The sequence below is a fragment of the Anabrus simplex genome, chromosome 1 (assembly GCF_040414725.1).
Source record: "Anabrus simplex isolate iqAnaSimp1 chromosome 1, ASM4041472v1, whole genome shotgun sequence".
NCBI classification, from domain to species: Eukaryota; Metazoa; Arthropoda; class Insecta; order Orthoptera; family Tettigoniidae; genus Anabrus; species Anabrus simplex.
In genome coordinates, this window is record NC_090265.1 from 1,165,110,164 (window position 1) to 1,165,130,786 (window position 20,623).

Genomic DNA, 20,623 nt, shown 5'->3' on the forward strand with positions numbered 1-20,623 from the left:
TCATTATCATCGATTTTTGACATCACGAAGGCCCCCTGTTTGGTAGGCGTGACTAATTTGCGGAATGAGAAACTGGCCACGCCAGGAGACCATCCGGGTCCTGAAACTACGGTTTAAGCAGTTTGACTAGGCCTATGTTGGTCATAGCTGTGTCGAGTATGCTGGGTAATGATCAGGTGCACCAGTACACGTTTTGTACTGACTCCACATCCTTATTTATTAGGATTTACCAGTAGGCACTTTATTTTTCCACTGTGTGGATTTCCAGAGGTGATAAAGAAGTGCTTGGCTCGCCCGGACGGACGAAGGTGTGATTCCGAATCAAGAAGAGGAAAAAATGTAGAAATTGGACTTCCACTATCGGTAAGGTAAGGTTCACTCAGTCTGAGTACCAGGTTTCCCACTCTATCCTACTTATAATTAGTGCCGTGGTAACGAATGGTAGAAACCTTTACCGTCTCAACTCCAAGGGTCTTCACCGCCAGTAAGGGAATGGCTTCTCTTCTTTATGCGTTTTTCTTCTACGATCATTTTAGCATTCATCATACTAATCCATAATTATAACAAAGGGACGTGATAACCAAGTGAGTTCATCACCATCTTCTTACAAAGGCGGCCGCGGTTCGAATCCCGGCCAAAGCATGTGGAATTTTTTACATGGAAATTCACGTTCCTGTGGTTCGGATTCCACGTAAAACTGGCAGTGACGTGAAACTACAAGCTTTCTCGCTTTGCTTTTGCTTAATTATTCGTGGTAAGATGCTTAGCCCACGCAACACACAAATCTGCATAAAGCCTCCTTTCCGTTCCCACTGTCCGGCTCCATGGCTAAATGGTTAGCATGCTGGCCTTTGGCCACAGGGGTCCCGGGTTCGATTCCCGGTAGGGTCGGGAATTTTAACCATCATTGGTTAATTTCGCTGGCAAGAGGGCTGGGTGTATGTGTCGTCTTCATCATCATTTCATCTTCATCACGACGCGCAGGTCACCTACGGGTGTCAAATCAAAAGACCTGCACCTGGCGAGCCGAACATGTCCTCGGACACTCCCGGCACTAAAAGCCATACGCCATTTCATTTCCGTTCCCACTTCTACTATCTTTGCACTAACAGTACGTTCATGTAGCAGAGATTATATTGACAGGGCAGTGGATAAAGTTAAAAGATATCGAGAGTGAACTGTCCACGTCACTCCCATGGCTAAGGTCAAGGAAATGTTTTCTTTTTAATTTTATTTTTCAGTTGTTTGACGTCGTACTAACAGATAGGTTTTCGGTGACCCTAGATTTAAGAAAAGACTTGGATTGGGAAGGTAGTAGCCATAACCGCGTTTGACAAGTGTGAAAATGAGAAAACTCGACACTTTACTATCTCCTGAACACAAACTTATCAAGGAAATGCCTGAGAAGCTCATACACAATTTGTGGCAAGCATTGCTCCCTAGCTGATTCAACCAGTCTCCTATAATTTACCACGTCCGACCTCCCTTCTCGCTTTTGCTCACTTCTAGCCCAGTGATGTGAGGTCTAGTATGTGGTTAATTTCCCTCACCCTTCTTTCTTTTGACGTGGAAATCTCTTTCTTTTCGGTCCGGCGCTGGGCGTCTACTAGCGCTGAAACGCCCGTCACAAAACGTGACGCTATTTTGCAGTGCTGATATCTCCGCATCTATCATTGATATCGCCATTGTGACTTTGTCTCAAATAATAAACTCTTAAACTACATTGTGACCAAAAAAAATGGGAAACGATGTGACGTCACTCGTCAAAATAAGATGGCCGCCAAATAAGAGCCCATTTTGTAGGTACCGCGCTCGAGGGCAATCGTTATAACTTCGTAACCGCCAGTCCGATATAGAAAAACAAAGTGTCCTTGTTTGGAAGCCAATGTAATACCCTACAAAACGACGTAAAATAATTTCAGATGGCAAAATTTGTGTGGTCCGCCTCTGTGGTGTAGTGGTTAGCGTGATTAGCTGCCACCCCCGGAGGTCCGGGTTCGATTCCCGGCTCTGCCACGAAATTTGAAAAGTGGTACGAGGGATGGAACGGGGTCCACTCAGCCTCGGGAGGTCAACTGAGTAGAGGTGGGTTCGATTCCCACCTCAGCCATCCTCGAAGTGGTTTTCCGTGGTTTCCCACTTCTCCTCCAGGTGAATGCCGGGATGGTACCTAACTTAAGGCCACGGCCGCTTCCTTCCCTCTTCCTTGCCTATCCCATCCAATCTTCCCATCCCTCCACAAGGCCCCTGTTCAGCATAGCAGGTGAGGCTGCCTGGGCGAGGTACTGGTCATTCTCCCCAGTTGTATCCCACGACCTAGAGTCTGAAGCTCCAGGACACTGCCCTTGAGGCGGTAGAGGTGGGATCCCTCGCTGAGTCCGAGGGAAAAACCGAACCTGGAGGGTAAACAGATGATGATGATGATGATGAAAATTTGTGTGAAATTTTCACAATGTCCAACTTCAAACCACAACAAAATAGGCAAAAATGTCCGATTACTCCACCATTGATGTGACCACTAAATTATCAACAAAATGAGATTAAAACAGGTTTTCAGGACCGAAATCTAGTGCGCAGTGATCGTGAGCGCAAGAAGAAGGTTCAACAACTAAATCAATCCATTATTTATAATTGTTATCCTCTACTCATTCCTGGTACTGTATTCTCATTAGTGAAAAGGAATTTGCAGGTCAGTTAACAATTAAACGAAATGATGGCATAAAAATACTTTATATTAGACGTTTTCACTCCTTTAATAGCTGCCTATGTGGATCAGCGGTAGAGTGTCGGCCTCCCGATCCCAGGATAGCGGGTTCAAACCCGGCAGAGGTAGTCGGATTTTTGAAGGGCGGAAAAAAGTCCATTCGACACTCCATGTCGTACGATGTTGGCATGTAAAAGATCTCTGGTGACGCATTTGGTGTTTACCCGACAAAATTCATTAAATCTCAGCCATAGACGCCCAAGAGAGTTTCGGTTTACTCGGTCTGCCATCTAGTCGGCCTAGAGTAAAACGGAACGTCGAAATTGACGAGCAGACAGCCAGACGGCGTCAAATTAAAATGTCTGCACACAGTAGCTGAGGCCATACGATTATTATTATCATTATTATTATTATTATTACTCCTTTAATGACAACTCGCCCAATATTTTATCCCAAACAGTCAAGCTTAATATTTCTCAATCGATTAATGTTATGTAGAGCAAACATCATAGAATCCACAGTGAATGCATCCCTCGATATAGAATTGGCGTCAGAAAGGGCAACAAAACAGGGACAAGTGCACATGTGCGATACTGTCCGCGACTGTGACCCTACCAGTGCGTCGGGAAAGTGGCAGAAAGAAAGAAGAAAGAAAGAAAGAAAGAAAGAAAGAAAGAAAGAAAGAAAGAAAGAAAGAAAGAAAGAAGAAGAGCATTGCTGTGAAGTGATAGTTGTGGTGGAAAGAGTCCTGACCCTTCGATCTATTAAAGACAGATTATTTCGTTGTACTTCCTGGCAAAGCAACAGTGGTAACCCCCATAAGAACAATCTACACAAATCAAAATAATACCATCTATCTGAAACACAGGATTTCCCCCACCGAAAATTGGAAATTTTAGTACACGGCGAATAGTTGCAGAAAATCTGTTCGTGAATGTTAGTGTGTCTTTTACGTCACACACAAGACGCAGCGGAAATATTTTAAAGAAGTTGGAATTGGAGCCCACTTTTATAAAAGCTAATAATATAGGAATCTTCCCGTATTATATTCAGGAATAAATATTGAGAGAATTATGGCCACATGCTGCTTTCTTCCCACTCCTAGCCCTCTCCTATACCATTGTCACCATAAGACCTGTCTGTATCGGTGCGACGCACAGCAACCTGAAAGAAGTAATATCTCAGAACAGGAACGATTTATTAGAGGTACTCAATTTATAGCAACGATTGTTTCCTGCATAATTTCTCTAGGGTTATGTTGATGTTTCTAACCTTCAGAGTGCTATTGACGAAAGGGTTTGTCGTAAGTACTACCACGTGGTCATCTTTAAGCCCACTGTTTCATCTTTCATTTACTTTGTGATATTCTTTAGAACCATTTAATTTACATTTACAACTTCTAACGTGGTGTGTAATACGTATTCATATCGATGGCTTTCTTTTAAAACCTCGTAAGTCCGAATACTCTTCTTATCCATTATAAGGACTGGTCACGCCTCCCAGTCCCATATTTATATGCAGTCCAAAAGAATAATTTTCGTTATGGTCATTTTCCTTTGCCAATTTGTAAAGGAAAACGAACCTTAAATACATTTTACTGTAGGAGTGTGAGTGCAATCAACATCCCTACAATACGGTACGGTAAGGTCCATTTTCCTTTAGCCATAAGCAAAGGAAAATTAACACAGCAAAAATTATTCCGATGGACTGCATACAAAAATATATGATCGGGAGACGTGACCAGTCTTAAGGAATATAATGGGTAGGAAGAACATTTGGACATACGAGGTTTTAAAAGAAAGCCGTCGATATGGCAACATTCACAATTCAGTGGCAGTGCGCCGCGTAGTACTTCTAGTACTGGTGCGTCTGAACGTCAGCGAGCAGTTATTCGGGAGGCAGAGGGCTAATGCAAATGCCAAGACAGTCCATTTTATAGGCCACGGCCGCTCCCCTCTCAAATCACGGCAACACATCTTCTGGAGTCATCATCTAGGAGTCCCGGCTCTACCACATCAGCGTACGGAACGAAAGCGTTTTGTAGTAGTAGTAGTTCTAAAGGCCGACATCTTGGCTGAATAGTCAGCGTTGAGGCTTTCAGGGGCCCTGGTTCGACTCCCGGTCAGGTCGGGGATTCTAATCGCGTCTGATTAATACTTCTGGCTCGGGGACTGTCTGTTTGTGTTTCTCCCAACACTCTCCTCTTCATATTCAGACAACACGCCACACTACCAATCACCGCACAAACACGCAATAGTGATTACATCCCTTCACATAGGGTTGGCGTTAGGAAGGGCATCCGTCCGTAAAACAGGGCCAAATCCACAAGCGCGACACAGTTCGAACCCGCGACCCCACAGGTATGGGAAAAGAAGTAGTAGTAGTAGTAGTAGTAACTTAGTTCTAAACCTGTCAGTATGCTAACTTTCGATCGTATAATTTGACTGCTTGTTAATTCAGAGTCTGAAGGAGATTTAGAAACCTTTGTTAGTGATTCAGGCACAAGTTACAGCTCAGAAAGTAACAAAGATAGTGTGTATTTGGAGGCTTATAAGCCAGTGTCACCCTCCTGTTTTATTTCCGCGGAACAGTAAGAACGAATTCATTTCTGAAGATTCCACTTTTGATCCTGTAGACACCGATTCTAAATCTGAAGACTAGTAGCAAAAAAGGGTGTTGAATTTTGTAAGAGTGCTATATCAGCAAATATTATGGCAACATTATGCATTATTCACTATTTTAACATCGAATTCAAACCTTCCGCCAACCTCGGTCTTCGAAATTGGTATGGCGCAAATCTTGATATAAGTCTTCGCATTTTGATGCCACAAAAGCGTATACTTTCCTTGCGCAAATATTGTTCAAAATACGAACTGATACTTTTCCCTATATATTCTAAAATCATGTTGTTGTTGTTGTTGTTGTTGTTGTTTGAGTAATCAGTCCCTAAACTGGTTTGATGCAGATCTCCATGCCACCCTATCCTGTGCTAACCTTTTCATTTCTACGTAACTATTGCATCCTACAACTGCTCTAATCTGCTTGTCATATTCATACCTTGGTCTACCCCTACCGTTCTTACCACCTACACTTCCTTCAAAAACCAACCGAACAAGTCCTGGGTGTCTTAAGATGTGTCCTATCATTCTATCTCTTCTTCTCGTCAAATTTAGCCAAATCGATCTCCTCTCACCAATTCGATTCAATATCTCTTCATTCGTGATTCGATCTATCCATCTCACCTTCAGCATTCTTCTGTAACACCACATTTCAAAAGCTTCTATTCTCTTTCTTTCTAAGCTAGTTATCGTCCATGTTTCACTTCCATACAATGCCACGCTCCAAACGAAAGTCTTCAAAAACATCTTTCTAACTCCGATATCAATATTTGAAGTGAGCAAATTTCTTTTCTTAAGAAAGCTCTTCTTTGCTTGTGCTAGTCTGCATCTTATGTCCTCCTTACGTCTGCCATCGTTAGTTATTTTACTACCCAAGTAACAATATTCATCTACTTCCTTTAAGACTTCATTTCCTAATCTAATATTTCCTGTATCAACTGCCTTCGTTCGACTGCACTCCATTACTTTTGTTTTGGACTTATTTATTTTCATCTTGTACTCCTTACCCAAGATTTCATCCATACCATTCAGCAACTTCTCGAGATCTTCTACAGTCTCAGATAAAATAACAAGATCATCAGCAAATCTGAAAGTTTTGATTTCCTCTCCTTGGACTGTGATTCCCTTTCCAAATTTCTCTTTGATTTCCTTTACTGCCTGTTCTATGTAAACATTGAAAAGGAGAGGGGACAAACTGCAGCCTTGCCTCACTCCTTTCTGGATTGCTGCTTCTCTTTCAAAACCCTCGATTCTTATCACTGCAGACTGATTTTTATACAGCTTGTAGATAATTCTTCGTTCTCGGTATCTGATCCCTATCATCTTCAGACTTATAAATAGCTTGGTCCAATCAACATTATCGAATGCCTTTTATAGATCTAGGAATGCCATGTACGTGGGCTTGTCCTTCTTGATTCGATCCTCTAAGATCAGACGTAAAGTCAGGATTGCTTCATGTGTTCCTACATTTCTCCTGAAGCCAAATTGATCTTTTCCCAACTAAGCTTCAACTTGTTTTTCCATTCTTCTGCAAATAATACGTGTTAACATTTTGCAGGCATGAGATACTAAACTAATGGTGCGGTAGTTTTCACACCTGTCAGCACCGGCTTTCTTGGGAATAGGTATAAAAACGTTCTTCCGAAAATCGGATGGAACTTCTCCTGTCTCATACATCTTGCACACTAAATGAAATAACCTTGCCATGCTGGTTTCTCCTAAGACAGTCAGTAATTCAGACGGAATGTCATCAATTCCAGGTGCCTTGTTTCTATTGAGGTCACTCACAACTCTGTCAAACTCTGACCCCAAAATTGGGTCTCCCATTTCATCAGCATCAACAGCCTCTTCATGTTCCAGAACCAAATTATCTACGTCTTTACCTTCATACAACTGTTGGATATGCTCCTGCCATCTTTCTGCTTTGTCTTCTTTCCCTAGAAGTGGCTTTCCATCTGAGCTCATAATATTCATACACCTAGATTGCCTTTCTCCAAAGGTTTCCTTGTTTTTCCTGTATGCAGCATCTACCTTTCCCAGGACCATACAGCCTTCGACATCCTTTCACTTCTCCTTCAGCCATTCTTCCTTAGCTACCTTGCACTTTCTATCCACTTGATTATTTAATCGCCTGTATTCTTTTCTGCCCTCTACATTTCTAGCATTCTTGTATTTTCGTCGTTCATCAATCAGGTCTAGTATCTCCTGAGTTATCCACTGATTCTTAGTTGATCTTTTCTTCCTTCCTAACATTTCTTCAGCAGCCCTACTGACTTCATTTTTCATGACTCTCCACTCTTCCTCTATAGTGTTTCCTTCAGCCTTTTCATTTAGTCCTTGTGCAACATGTTCCTTGAAACAATCCCTCACACTCTTTTCTTTCAACTTGTCTAGATCCCATCTTTTTGCATTCTTTCCTTTCTTAAATTTCTTCAACTTCAGATGGCATTTCATGACCAACAAGTTGTGGTCAGAGTCCACGTCTGCTCCTGGGAAAGTTTTGCAATCCAACACCTGGTTTCTGAATCTCTGTCTAATCATAATGAAGTCTGTTTGATACCTTCCAGTGTCTCCAGGTCTCGTCCACGTATACAGCCGTCGTTTGTGGTGTTTGAACCAAGTATTGGCAAGGACTAAATTATGATCAGTGCAGAATTCAACCAGCCGACTTCCTCTTTCGTTCCTTTGTCCCAATCCAAATTCTCCTACCGTACTACCTTCTCTTCCTTGGCCTACCACTGCATTCCAGTCTCCCATCACAATTAGATTCTCGTCACCTTTTACATATTGTATTAAATCTTCTATCTCCTCATATATTCTTTCGATTTCTTCATCATCCGCTGAACTAGTAGGCATATAGACCTGCACTATTGTGGGGGGCATTGGTTTGGTGTCTATCTTGACGACAATAATTCTTTCACTATGCTGGTCGTAGTAGCTTACCCGCTGGCCTATTTTCTTATTCATTATTAAACCAACTCCTGCATTTCCCCTGTTTGATTTTGTGTTGATAATTCGGTAGTCGCCTGACCAAAAATCTTGTTCTTCCTGCCAACGTACTTCACTTATACCAACTACATCTAACTTTAGCCTATCCATCTCCCTTTTCAGATTCTCTAACCTACCACAACGATTCAAACTTCTAACATTCCACGCTCCGACTCGCAGAATGTCAGTATCCATCTTCCTGATGATCGCCCCCTCTCGTGTAGTCCCCACCCGGAGATCCGAATGGGAGACTAGTTTACCTCCGGAATATTTTACCCGGAAGGAAGCCATCATCAGTACATCATTCATACAGAGAGAGCTGCATGTCCTCGGGAGTTAGTTACGGCTGTAGTTTCCCGTTGCTTTCAGCAGTGTAGCAGTATCTACACAGCTAAGCCATGTTGAGTTTTATTACAAGGCCGTATCAGTCAATCATCTAGACTTCCGCCCTTGTAACTTCCGAAAGGCTGCTACCCCCCTTTCGATGAACCATTCGTTAGTCTGGTCTCTCAACAGATACCCATCCGATATGGTTGCACCTGCGGCTCGGCTATCTGCATCATTGGGACACGCAAGACTTCCCACCGCGGCAAGGTCACATGGTTCTCATAGTGAGAGAAAAATTTCTACTTTTTATAAGCGTGATACATTTCTACGATGATGACAGGTATCTGTACAAGATCTGTTGCGGTACCTCCCCTGTGGGTGGGGGCGGTAGAATATATCCACGATATTTCCTGCCTATCGCAAGAAATGGCTAAAAGGGGATCCAGGAGATTTCACCTTGTGAGCGTGGCTTGGCGGCCGCGGGTCTCATAGCTGAGCCTAACAGTGCTTCCACTTACAGTGGCTCAAAAAAGTATTGGTCTGCCCATAGCCGTGGTATGAACGGAACTGTTTGGTACAAATAATGGTACATACAATGGAATTATACATACGTAGATATGTAGGACAGTCAAGTGCATCAGTAGGTTGAATGTAGAGCCAAGAAGATTCACGCTGTTTGCAAACGGACCAATAATACAACGGCGTGCGTCATTACCCGGTAAACAAGTATTGGTCTAGTACACAATATCATCGTGCTGTCTGCTGCATCTGGCGCATTGTGTCTGTGTTGAAATGTCGGAAGGTAATATTCACACTGTTTCCGTCTTCAGCTAGCAATGTGAAGGAAAATGAAAGAAACAACCTTGGAAGAAAGGCAGATTGTAGTGCGACTATTTCGGGAAGGTAAATCTTTCAAGGGCATACATGAAATTATTGGAAGAGCTGTTACAACTGTTAAAAATATTGTGTACAGGTACAAAGGAACAAATAAAATAGAAAATAGACAACGAAGTAGCCGTCCTTCATACTTATCAGTACAAGACAAAAGGCAAGTTGTACGTCAAGTAGCCCAAAATCCTCGGCTAAGTGCGCCGAAGATAGCTGTTGCTTTACAACAAGATGTAGGAGTGCAAGTGTCATCTTAAACTATCCGAAATGTGCTATGCGAAAGAGAATATGAGGGCACAACAGCCCGTAGAAAGCCGTACATCAGTAAGGCTAACAGAAAGAAGAGACTTGCGTACGCTAAAGAGCACAGAAATGACAGCTATATGGATTGGAAGACAGTCGTATTTACTGATGAGAGTAAATTTACCCTCTTCAAGTCAGACAGGAGAGTGAATGTGTGGAGGAAGACGAATTCTGAACTTGAATAGAAGAACCTGACAGCTACTGTGAAACATGGAGGTGGTTCCCTGATGGAGTGGGGTTGCATGAGTGCGAATGGTGTAGGTGAATTAGCCTTTCCTGAAGGAACTATGGATCACAAAGCATACATTAACATCCTCAAGACACATCTTCCATCAAGTGTACAAAAAATGGGATTCTCAGCAAAGTATACGTTTACGCAAGATAATGACCCCAAACACACAGCCCTGAATACGAAGCTGTGGCTGTTATATAATACACCGCGTTGGATGAAAACTCAAACACAATCTCACGACATCAACCCCATCGAGAATTTGTGGCACTATTTGGAGCAAAACTTGAGAAAGCATGCAATATCAAACAAAGCTGGCCTGAAAGAAGCCTTACTCACCGAATGGAATAACATACCAATGAAAACTACGGAAACCTTGGTTCGATCGATGCCAAATAGGTTAGATGAGATTATAAAGAGGAAATGAGGACCTACCAAGTACTGAAACGTTCACGAAGGATCAAGAAATTGCGTTAATTCAGACCAGTACTTTTTTGGTGGCAAGTGAAAGTGATTGTTTTACGTTATCGCTTTTTGGTTATATGGACATGGAAGAATTATGTTTCTTACAATGAACATGTTGCACAAGATGATAAATAATCAGGGATTCTAGTATATGTCAATTTTTGTCATCATTCCCTTAGATTCCTCGTCCTCATATGTAGCATATCTCGACAGACCAATACTTTCTTGAGCCACTGTATTTTTGTCAGAGTCCTCACCTTCATCGTTCCTCTCCGACCTCTTTCTTTTGACGATACTTTTATTCTTCGAAGTGTACTTCTTCTTTGACAGTAATCACCACCACTCTCATATATTTGTTATATTGTGAACGTATTGTAATGACATAAAGATTTAGTTATACCGGAGATAGAATTTCAGTTGCAACTTCATGAATTTATTAGCGACATTTTCAAACCTTTGAATCTGAAACACTACAGCGATATCAGAGAACGCAGTGTACTGCTAGAGCACGTTGAGCTCACCGCTACGGACACAGGCTTTAGAGAAATTTCTAACCCAAAACTGAGGAAACGACCTTGCGTTCTTAGTTGACATATTTGAACACATTATTAATTTAAATTTGCAGCTGCAATGCAAAAAGCTTTTAATTTATGGTACGACAGAACCGGTTAATAACTTCAAGGTGAAGCTTTTGTTGTGGATATAACTTATTAGTTTCAGCATATTCAGTCACTGGATACAGCATATTGTACAGAAAGTCATTGCAGTGTATTGAAACTTATACATTTTTGCACCCCTGTTGCTGCTCATTCCTGCTGTTATGGTAGTCCCCTCCAGCGCGAGGAATCGAAGAAGCTCGTTCACTGTTCTTTGACACCGCTGATATATTACTTTAAAACAAAACGGCATTATGTCGTATTTTTCCTTCTTTCCCTCCAAGGTGTAAAATTCACCCGATTTTGGGAAATTTTGCACTTCCTGAAAACCCTGCCGTCCGTCAATGTCGTGTCCATACCAATCTAGACAAAGTGAATTCTGGCATAACATACCGAAGAACAATCAGTGAAATGTATTCTGTACTTAAGTCATTCTTATTTTCTGCATAAAATTGTCAAGTGATGTTGAAGAAGTGGTTTAGTTTCTCTTTCACTTTGTTGTGGATGAATTTTGCTAATGAAAATTCACCATTTTTCCATGATGCAATTATAAAAACTGGAACTGAAGACGACACTTCTAAATTGTTATATACTTGTTAATACTTATATGTAAAAAAATTAAAGATTTTACAGACGTGAAAATTGGTACTTGGAATCTTTTTAAAAAATAAAGAAACACGTATTCTTTTGTTTTGGGAAAATCAATTTAACGGGGGTGGGGGTGAAATAATTGAAAAAGTTGAATTATTTGTGTGAGAATAAACTTATATCTAAATAAGCTAAAAATGTTACAAACGTGAAAACTGTGTTTTGCAATTTCTATTAAAAATAAAGAAACCTGCATTTTGTGTTTGTGTGTATGGGGGGGGGGGTTGAATTAACTTGGTGGTGGTGGGTAGATGAAAACGGAGTTGAATTCTTTTTATGACGATACTTATATCTAAAAAGAACTGAAGGTTTTACAGTCGTAATAATTATTATTTGGAAGCTATTTTATAAATAAAGAAACACATATGTTTTGTTTTCGAAAAATTCACTTGAGGGGGAGTGTGAGATGAAGTGAAAAAATAGAATCCTGTTTATGGAGAAACACATACCTGAAAAAATGAAGCTAATTGACGTTAAATGGTATTTGAAATCTCCTTTAAAACTAAACGCACATTTGTTTGGATGGGGGAAATCAACTTAACGAGCGGGGGTGGGGTGAAAAAAGAGTTGAATTCTTTTTTATGAGGATACTTATATCTCAAAACTGAAGTGTTACAGATGTGGAAATATGTATTTGGAGTTTCCTTTAAAAATAAAGAAACGTGTTTATGTTTTTCGATTTGAGGTAAGACTTAACCCCGAAAGATAACACCACAAGCGTGGTTTACAAAGATTTTCTGGGGTAAATGAAACTCAATTTTTCGGTGAGTTTTTATACTTTAGGGATTTTCAGATAATGTCTTAGTACAATGGCGAGAAACGATTACTTTTATCAAATTACGAAATCACGCGAGCGAAGCCGCGAGTAACTGCTAGTATATATATATATATATATATATATGTGTGTGTGTGTGTGTGTAAAATAACATGTCCTGACTGACTGATTCATCATCGCCGAGCCAAAACTACTGGACATAAAGAAATGAAAATTTGGGGATACATTTATATTATAGTCTAGGTGCTCACTAAGGAAGGATTTTTACTATTCCGTCTCTAAGGGTGTGAAAAGGGGATGAATGAATTAAATGGGCATATCTATATCTCAAAAACTTAAAAGTTTGGTACGTAGAAATTGGTATTTAGAATCTCATTTAAAAATAAACATATAATAATTTTTTTGTTTTCGGAAAATCCCCCCAAGGGACGTGAAAAAGGGGTTTAATACCTTTTATGAGGATACTTATATGTCGGAAACTGAAGGTGTCACAGACATTAAAATTGGTATTTGGAATCCCCTTTGAAAATAAAGATACACGTATTTTTTTGTTTTTGAAAATCCGATTAATGGGGGTGAACAGGAGTGACAAAGTGGGTGAATTATAAAAATATTCTGCAGTATATCTCAGAAAAATGAATGGTTACAGACGTAAAAACTAGTATTTGGAATCTCCTGTAAAAGTAAAGAAACATAGATAATTTATTTTCTGAAATTGCACTTAAGGGGAACTGAAAAATGGGGTGAATGTTTTAAATGAGAATATCTACAGAGCATCTCATAAACTTGATATGTTACAGACGTGAACATTGGTATTTTTAATCTATTTTAAAATAAAGAGACATGTTTTTTATTTTCGTAATAAAACACTTAAGGGGGGTGAAAGATTTGAAATATTAGGTAAATTCTTTGTATGGGGATATTTATATCTCAAAAACCTAAATATGTTGTTGACGTGAAAATTAATATTTGGAATCTCCTTTAAAAATAAAAATACATGTATTCTTTTTTCGCAAAATCCACTTAAGGGAGGTGAAAAAATAAAAAATTAGTTGAATTATTCGTATGAGGATACTTAAATATAAAAAATGAAGTTGTAACACGTAAAAATTGGTATTCGGAATCTCCTTTAAAAATAAATAATACGCATTTTTGAGGAAAAATAAACTTGGGTGTGTGTGTGTGTGTGTGTGTGTGTGTGTGTGTGTGTGTGTGTGTGTGTGTGTGTGTGTGTGTGTAAAAAGGAGTTGACTTATTTTTATGAGGATACATATATCTCAAAAACGGAAGATGTTATAGACATGATAATCGGTATTTGGAAGCTCCTTCATAAAAAAAGAAACACGTGTTTTAGTTTTTGGAAAATTCACTTGAGGGGGAAAAGGTGAAAGGAAGTGAAAACATTGAGTTCTTATTAAGGAGATACTTATATTTTAAAAACTGAAGATGTTACAGACGTGAAAATTTGTATTTGGAACCTCCTTTAAAAATAAAGAAACACGTATTTGGGGGGGGGGATTAACTTGGGGGAGAGGAGTAAAAAGGCGTTGAATTATTTTGTGTGGATACTTATATCTGAAAACTTGAAGACGTTACAGGCAAGAAAATTGGAATCTTCTTTCAATGTAAAGATGATGATGATGCTTGTTGTTTAAAGGGGCCTAACATCGAAGGTCATCGGCCCCTCAATGTAAAGAAACGCTCATTCTTTTGTTTTTGGAAAAATCAATTTGAGGAGGGGAGTTGAATGAATTAAACAATTAGTTGAAATCCTAGTATGAGGGTACTTATATCTCAAAACTAAAGATGTTATAGACGTAAAAATTGGTATATGGAATCTCCTTTAAAAATAAAGAAACACACTGAACCCCATGGGTTCAACACATTTTCAGATTAAGGGGGTGGGGGTGTAAAAAGAGTTGATTTGGTTTTATGAAAAATAGCTAAAAAAAACTGAAGAAGTTACAGACATGAAAACTTGTATTTGAAAGAAGATTCCAACTAAAGGAAAACGTAATCTTTGGTTTCGGAAAATTCACTTAAGTGGGGGGGAGGGGAGGGGTATTGAAAATATGTAAAGAAGTTGAATTATGTTTGTGAGGATACTTATATCTCAGAAACTGAAGAAGCCACAGACGTGAAAGTTGGTCTTTCGAATCTCCTTTAAAAATAAAGAAGCATGCATTTATTGTTTTCGGAAAGTCCACTTAAGGGGAGAGAGGGGGGGGGAGAAGTGAAGAAGAAGTTGAATTCTTTTTATGTGGATACTTATATCTCCAAAACTGAAGATGTTACAGACGTGAAAATTGGTATTTGGAATCTCTTTTAAAAACAAAGGAACCCTTTTTTGTTTTAGGAAATTCCTCTTAAGGGGGTGAAAAGAATTGAAAAACCGGGTGAATTTTTAATATGAATACCGGTATATCTACAGAATATAAGTCAAAAACTTGTTACAGACACGGAACTTGGTATTTGGGTAGTCCTTTAAAAATACAGGAACATATTTTATTTTCGGAAAAGACACTTAACGGGGGTGAAAAGAAGTGAAAAAAGAGTTGAATTCATTTTTGTGAGGATACTTACATCTCAGAAACTGAAGATGTTACACACGTGGAAATAGGTATTTGGAATCTCTTCTTCGACTTGAGAGAAGACTGTTTCTCACATGAACAGATCTATATCGCATGGTCATCTTAGCCCCCACAGGCAATACCACAAACGTGGTTTGCAAACTATGTCTGGGGTAAATGAAACTCAATTTTTCAGTGAGTTCTTATACCTTAGCGATTTTCAGATATTGTTTTAGTACAGTACCGAGGAACGATTACTTTTAACAAATTACGAAATCAACGCGAGCGAAGCCGCGGGTAACTGCTAGTATGAAGATAAAGTGTAATTCAACAGAACAAATTGTGATATATACTCGTTTAAAGGAAGGACAAAAAAGAAATGTGGAGAAAAATCCGGTTAAATAAAATAAGGTAAGTTTTCCTTGGTTACTATTTTCAACCGTCCCTATCTTATAGCACCATTGGATAAATTCTGTAGTAATAGTTATCTCTTCATTAGTCCATGTTGATTATCTCAGTATTTGAAATAATTGAAATAATTTACCAAGGAAAATGTTTGATAAGTTTCCAACTTCTTTGAAACCTTTTAAGAAAAGACTAAGTGACAACTGATAGGGAATCAGCCACATGGGCGACAGTCCTAAATTCAGATCAATTGTGATTGATTGATTGATTGATTGATTGATTGATTGATTGATTGATTGATTGATTGATTGATTGATTGATTGATTGATTGATTGATTGATGTTCTTTCGTATCTTTAAATACAATATTTCAGCAGTCACATAAAGCTACACTCTTGCTGTCGTAGATCCTTCATCCAACTATTTACCATCTGAGGTCTTGTTAATGGTATCTACAGCCTTCTTGTGTTTTGTTTACCCACACTTAGTTAAACTTGATTGTAAGAGCTATTCGTATTATTCCAAGTTATAGAATATTGTAATATACGAAGTAATTTGGACGAATGTCAGTTGACTTACAGTTATAAACTCTACTATCCAAATTGTTTCGAAATCTGTTATTTTAATAAGCTCTTCCATCTTGGACAAAAACAAATGTGGAGAAAAATCCGGTTAAATAAAATAAGGTAAGTTTTTCTTGGATACTATTTTCAACCGACCCTAACTTATAGCACCAATGGATAAATTCTGTAGTAATAGTTATCTCTTCATTAGTCCATGTTGGTTATCTCAGTATTTGAAACTGAGAGGCGCAGTGAACGTCTACAATCAGTAGGAGGGTTCAATTTTTGCTATTTGAATTTGTCTGTAACATATGTCTAAATCATCAACCCAGAGGCTGGTTGGTCCTTCGAATAGCATTACCGAAGATAATGGTAACAAGAAAGCTACAAACTCAAGAAACGAGTTCAAGTTAATTCTTTGAGAAAATGGCAGTCGGGCATAGAGCTAACCATTCAATCCCACAGTGCTGAGGTTATAGGCAGTGGAGTAACTAATTAAAACAGTGCCCATGACAAGTCGTAAATTGTCGCCCCCACTCCGCACACACACTCCTCTCAATTTCCAAATATTAGCATGGAGCTTAACAATGTAAATCTGGAATTCGGTAAATTAATGTGAAAATGTGTAGCACTAAAGAGTTTGTTTAAACATTTCTCTACTTAGGTGAGCAAGATCACTCAGACATTGTTGACCTATGGATGCTCTCGAAAAATTAGGCTAATGGCACATCTCGGAGAGTCTTTATTTACGTAACGAGGTAACAAAGAAGTCTGCCTTTGTCTTACTTATTTTATTGAGAGATGTCGTTAGCCTATGCCGCATTAAATGTGATACCACATAAATGAAACAGAAATATTATAAAATAAATTTAACTAAACATTACACAACTTTTATTTATTTATTTATTTATTTATTTATTTATTTATTTATTTATTTATTTATTTATTTATTTATTTGAGTCCGTCAAATGGCGTCCCAGAGGCACATGCCACTGCAGAACGTCTTAACTCTGCTGAAATATCGAATTGTGTAAGATCTCCAAGTTCAGTAAGTTGGGCATGAAAAAGATTTGTATCGGTAGTCCTCTCTTGACTGTAAGAACAGAAAATGACTACCCACTCTAATACTCGAAGTAACGTCTGGACGAGAAAGTCTCTACAGAAGATTAAAATAATCTACTAGTTAATTATTCGAACATGTATTGAAAATGAATTTAAACTGTAACACTTCTTTACAAGTTTGACTGCAAATGCATTTTCTGTATAAGTGGTGAGTTCCACTTACAGGGCAGCCAGGGGATGTTAACCAGCTGCTGGATGCGATCTGCGCGCGCCCAGTCGAGGAAGCCGGTGGTGCTCGAGCGGGCCAGCATCACCACGAGCACCACCGCCAGACAGCATCGGCCACTGCCGGGCACCATTCTGCTCACCGCTACTTTCTGCTGAAACATGGTGGATCTCCATTAGCATTGCGCATAATAATAATAATAATAATAATAATAATAATAATAATAATAATAATAATAATAATAATAATAATAGCATTGAACATGTCTGTTAGTTATTTTGTCCAGAAATAAGCTTTCCTCAAGATGTCGTCATAAACGATGACTGGGGCTAACATCGACATTTTTGTTTGTTTTCTGTTTGTTTGTTTGTTTGTTTGTTTGTTACCTCAGCATGGGGAAACGGCTGATTCACTTCTGTTGAAACTTCATATTTACGCTTCGGAGAGTCAAAATTTCAATATAGGGTACATTTTGTGTTGTTACTCAAAACTAACGGTACTAATATAGGTACCATTATTGTCCCTCCAGATGAAAGATTTCTAAAGTCTCTTTATTGAGTGGTTGAGGTTATTATGCCATTTTATATATATCGTAGTAGTCTCCCATATGTTTTAAATATTTTACAATATGTTGTGAAGAGGAAAGTATCTATTCTTTGCTGTCTGAGCGCAGAAAGACTATCCAAATTTACGATGACCAAAAATCCGGGGTCACATTTTGAAAACCTACGGCTGTGGGACAACGTCTCCTCTAACAAATTACCATCTTTGCATCTCCTTATCGAATAATCTCTTCGGATCAATTAGAAAAGGCAATCGTGGCAGAAAAACCTGACAGTGGCGATAGACCGATTCACACTACGGTAGTAGATTGGGTAATTTCATCATTACTGTCTAAGAACAATGCACAGTATAATGGAGTGAAGCCTCCGACATGTTAATCGTTAAGATTAATCGGTGTTTGCATAATGATCAAATGAAACGATTTTGTGAGCAAATGTATCAAACAATCTTTGGATGACGATGTTATGTCATAAAGACGGTTCATTACACAAAATAGATATTAATATCATACAGTATATGAATTCTGTTTGGGAAGGGAATGTGTTTTTTTTCTTTTTCTAGTAGTTCAACGTCGCACTAACACATCGAAGGTGCTCTGCGGCGCAAGGACGAGAAAGAGTTTGGATTGGGAAGGTACCATCCGCTGCCTTTATTAAGGTAGAGCCCCAGTATTTGATCGTTTTTAAATAATTAATTAGTATGGTCCCTCAGTGCCTAGGAGGAAGTCTCAAGTGAAACGATTGGCGGTTAGTCAATGCCTTCAACGAGGAGTTTTTGGTTACAGTAAAGTGACTAGATATACAGTATCTCACTGTGTAATAAGTGAAATATCTATGAACTGTCATCTTGGTATCACTTCGAGACAATAAAAATAGTAATGGCAATCCACAGAAGGTAACAAACATATAAACCAGCATTGAAGTTGTGTAATAAATTATCTGCAAGAGAAAATGAAAAGTAATTGTTCTTCACACTTAAATATTTACTAGATCATAGAGTAATGTCACATAGTTTCATGAATTTTTGTATTCAGAAAGAGATTGGAGACCTAGTGAAATAAGAGTCCAGCAGAGAGAATAATGGAGTACTCCACAGCAGTGGGTTCCAAGTTCCCAGTCCGCCGACCCCTTCAAAAGAAATTAAAATTTCACGAACGCTTTCTGAGCTTTGAAATAAAACAGTAAATACGTAATTAAATCTTATGCTTTAATTCAGATGTGTTAAAATAAAAAAGGCAAAATGATAACATGAATGACAGAACAATGAAGCTCCTTTTGTACAATTAGCTCTGCAATGTTGGCTCACTGAGCTGCACGACATGTAAGGCTTCACATTTTTTGTCCAAATATTTCAATTTTAGAAAAAAATGCCATTAACAAGGTTTCCTTTCTTAGCTACCATATCATTTGTAATTAGTATTTATCTAAGAATCAGCAACCGCCACTGCATTCATTGTCCGTATGTGCCTCTATCTAGCGATTCGTTCCTAACTACTTGGTATTTGCTGGCTTTGCATGTTGAGTATTAACATAGTAAATCTCTAGCCTGCTCCTGTTAACAGCCACATCCCTCCAACCATCTCCGTCAATCCTTTACATCGCCTACAACCGCCCTCATCTCCTTATCAGAGGGAGGGCGTAACCATAAAGAAAAACCGACTTACACTGCCTTTCAGCGACTAGTTACTAAAGTAGTATATCTGGGTAGACAGATCTACCCTTCAGGGTAAGGAATCAGCAGCAGCATGCTGCTCACCTTGTGGTTTGTCCACACATGCTACAATACCTAGTACTCGCTATTGATGAGCAAGCCACGCCTTGCACTTGAACTGAACCAGTACAATCTACTGTGTGTGAGGAGACGTGGCATCGTCACTAGGTTACCACCAAGTCAGCCGTAGTTCGAATGCCAGTCAAAACATGGGATTTTTCAGTGAAAACGGACATTATTGTGGCTCGGACTCCCCGTAAAACTGGAGGTTCTGATATTAAGATCCAATAATGTAAAAAATACAAAATTGCTTTTCTCCTACTGAATGTTATTAGCTTCAATTCCAGAGTTTATTACGAGAAATTTGTTTCACTTGTCTCAGGTCTGGTTATAGAGGAATGTGAAAAAGAGACTCATTTCAACAGATACTTACTGGAAGTTCCATTGATTGTCTTTTAAATAAAGTAGATGCGAAGTCAAAGAAGATCACAATTTCTTGCTCGCGGGAACTGAAAGTCGGGAAGTTTATCTCGCACTCTGTGCACCAGAGATCTGAGGCACCAAACCCGATGTTTTGCAGACCGACTTACAACTGATGTGGAACACATGCGTCGCATCGAAGTTATCTGTTCTCACAGAAAGAATTCACTAATGCATTCCCCACCTTCCCCTTCCTTCCTGTCCCAGCCAATGATGTAATTTCCTAGCCTCCGATGAACCTATTGCTTCCATACCCGCGCTTTGCCGAAGTCACTGAGTGGCGTGCTACGGTTGATAAAAGATAACAGACGGCAAAATATATTGACATGATTCATCAAAGAAAGATAACCCGCAGTTTAGGGATCTAGTGATTCTACTTTCCGGGTGCACCGCCATGGTTAGAGGTTATCACAGAAAAATATAAATTTTGTATTAAGCTTTTA

At 39.1% G+C, this 20,623-nt stretch overlaps 1 protein-coding gene across 1 annotated transcript in view; it reads right to left on the minus strand.

Annotated features, from left to right (window-relative positions):
- Positions 1–20,403, minus strand: part of LOC136877143 (pancreatic triacylglycerol lipase) — an 80,784-nt gene extending 60,381 nt beyond the window's left edge. Inside the window, exons 1-2 of the mRNA XM_067150958.2 lie at positions 20,134–20,403; positions 17,424–17,580 (exon numbers count right to left, since the gene is read on the minus strand). Coding sequence (XP_067007059.1) covers positions 17,424–17,580; positions 20,134–20,145 — 169 coding nt within the window. The 5' untranslated portion in view covers positions 20,146–20,403. The remainder of the gene's footprint in view (positions 1–17,423; positions 17,581–20,133) is intronic.
- Between the last annotated feature and the right edge of the window lie 220 nt (positions 20,404–20,623).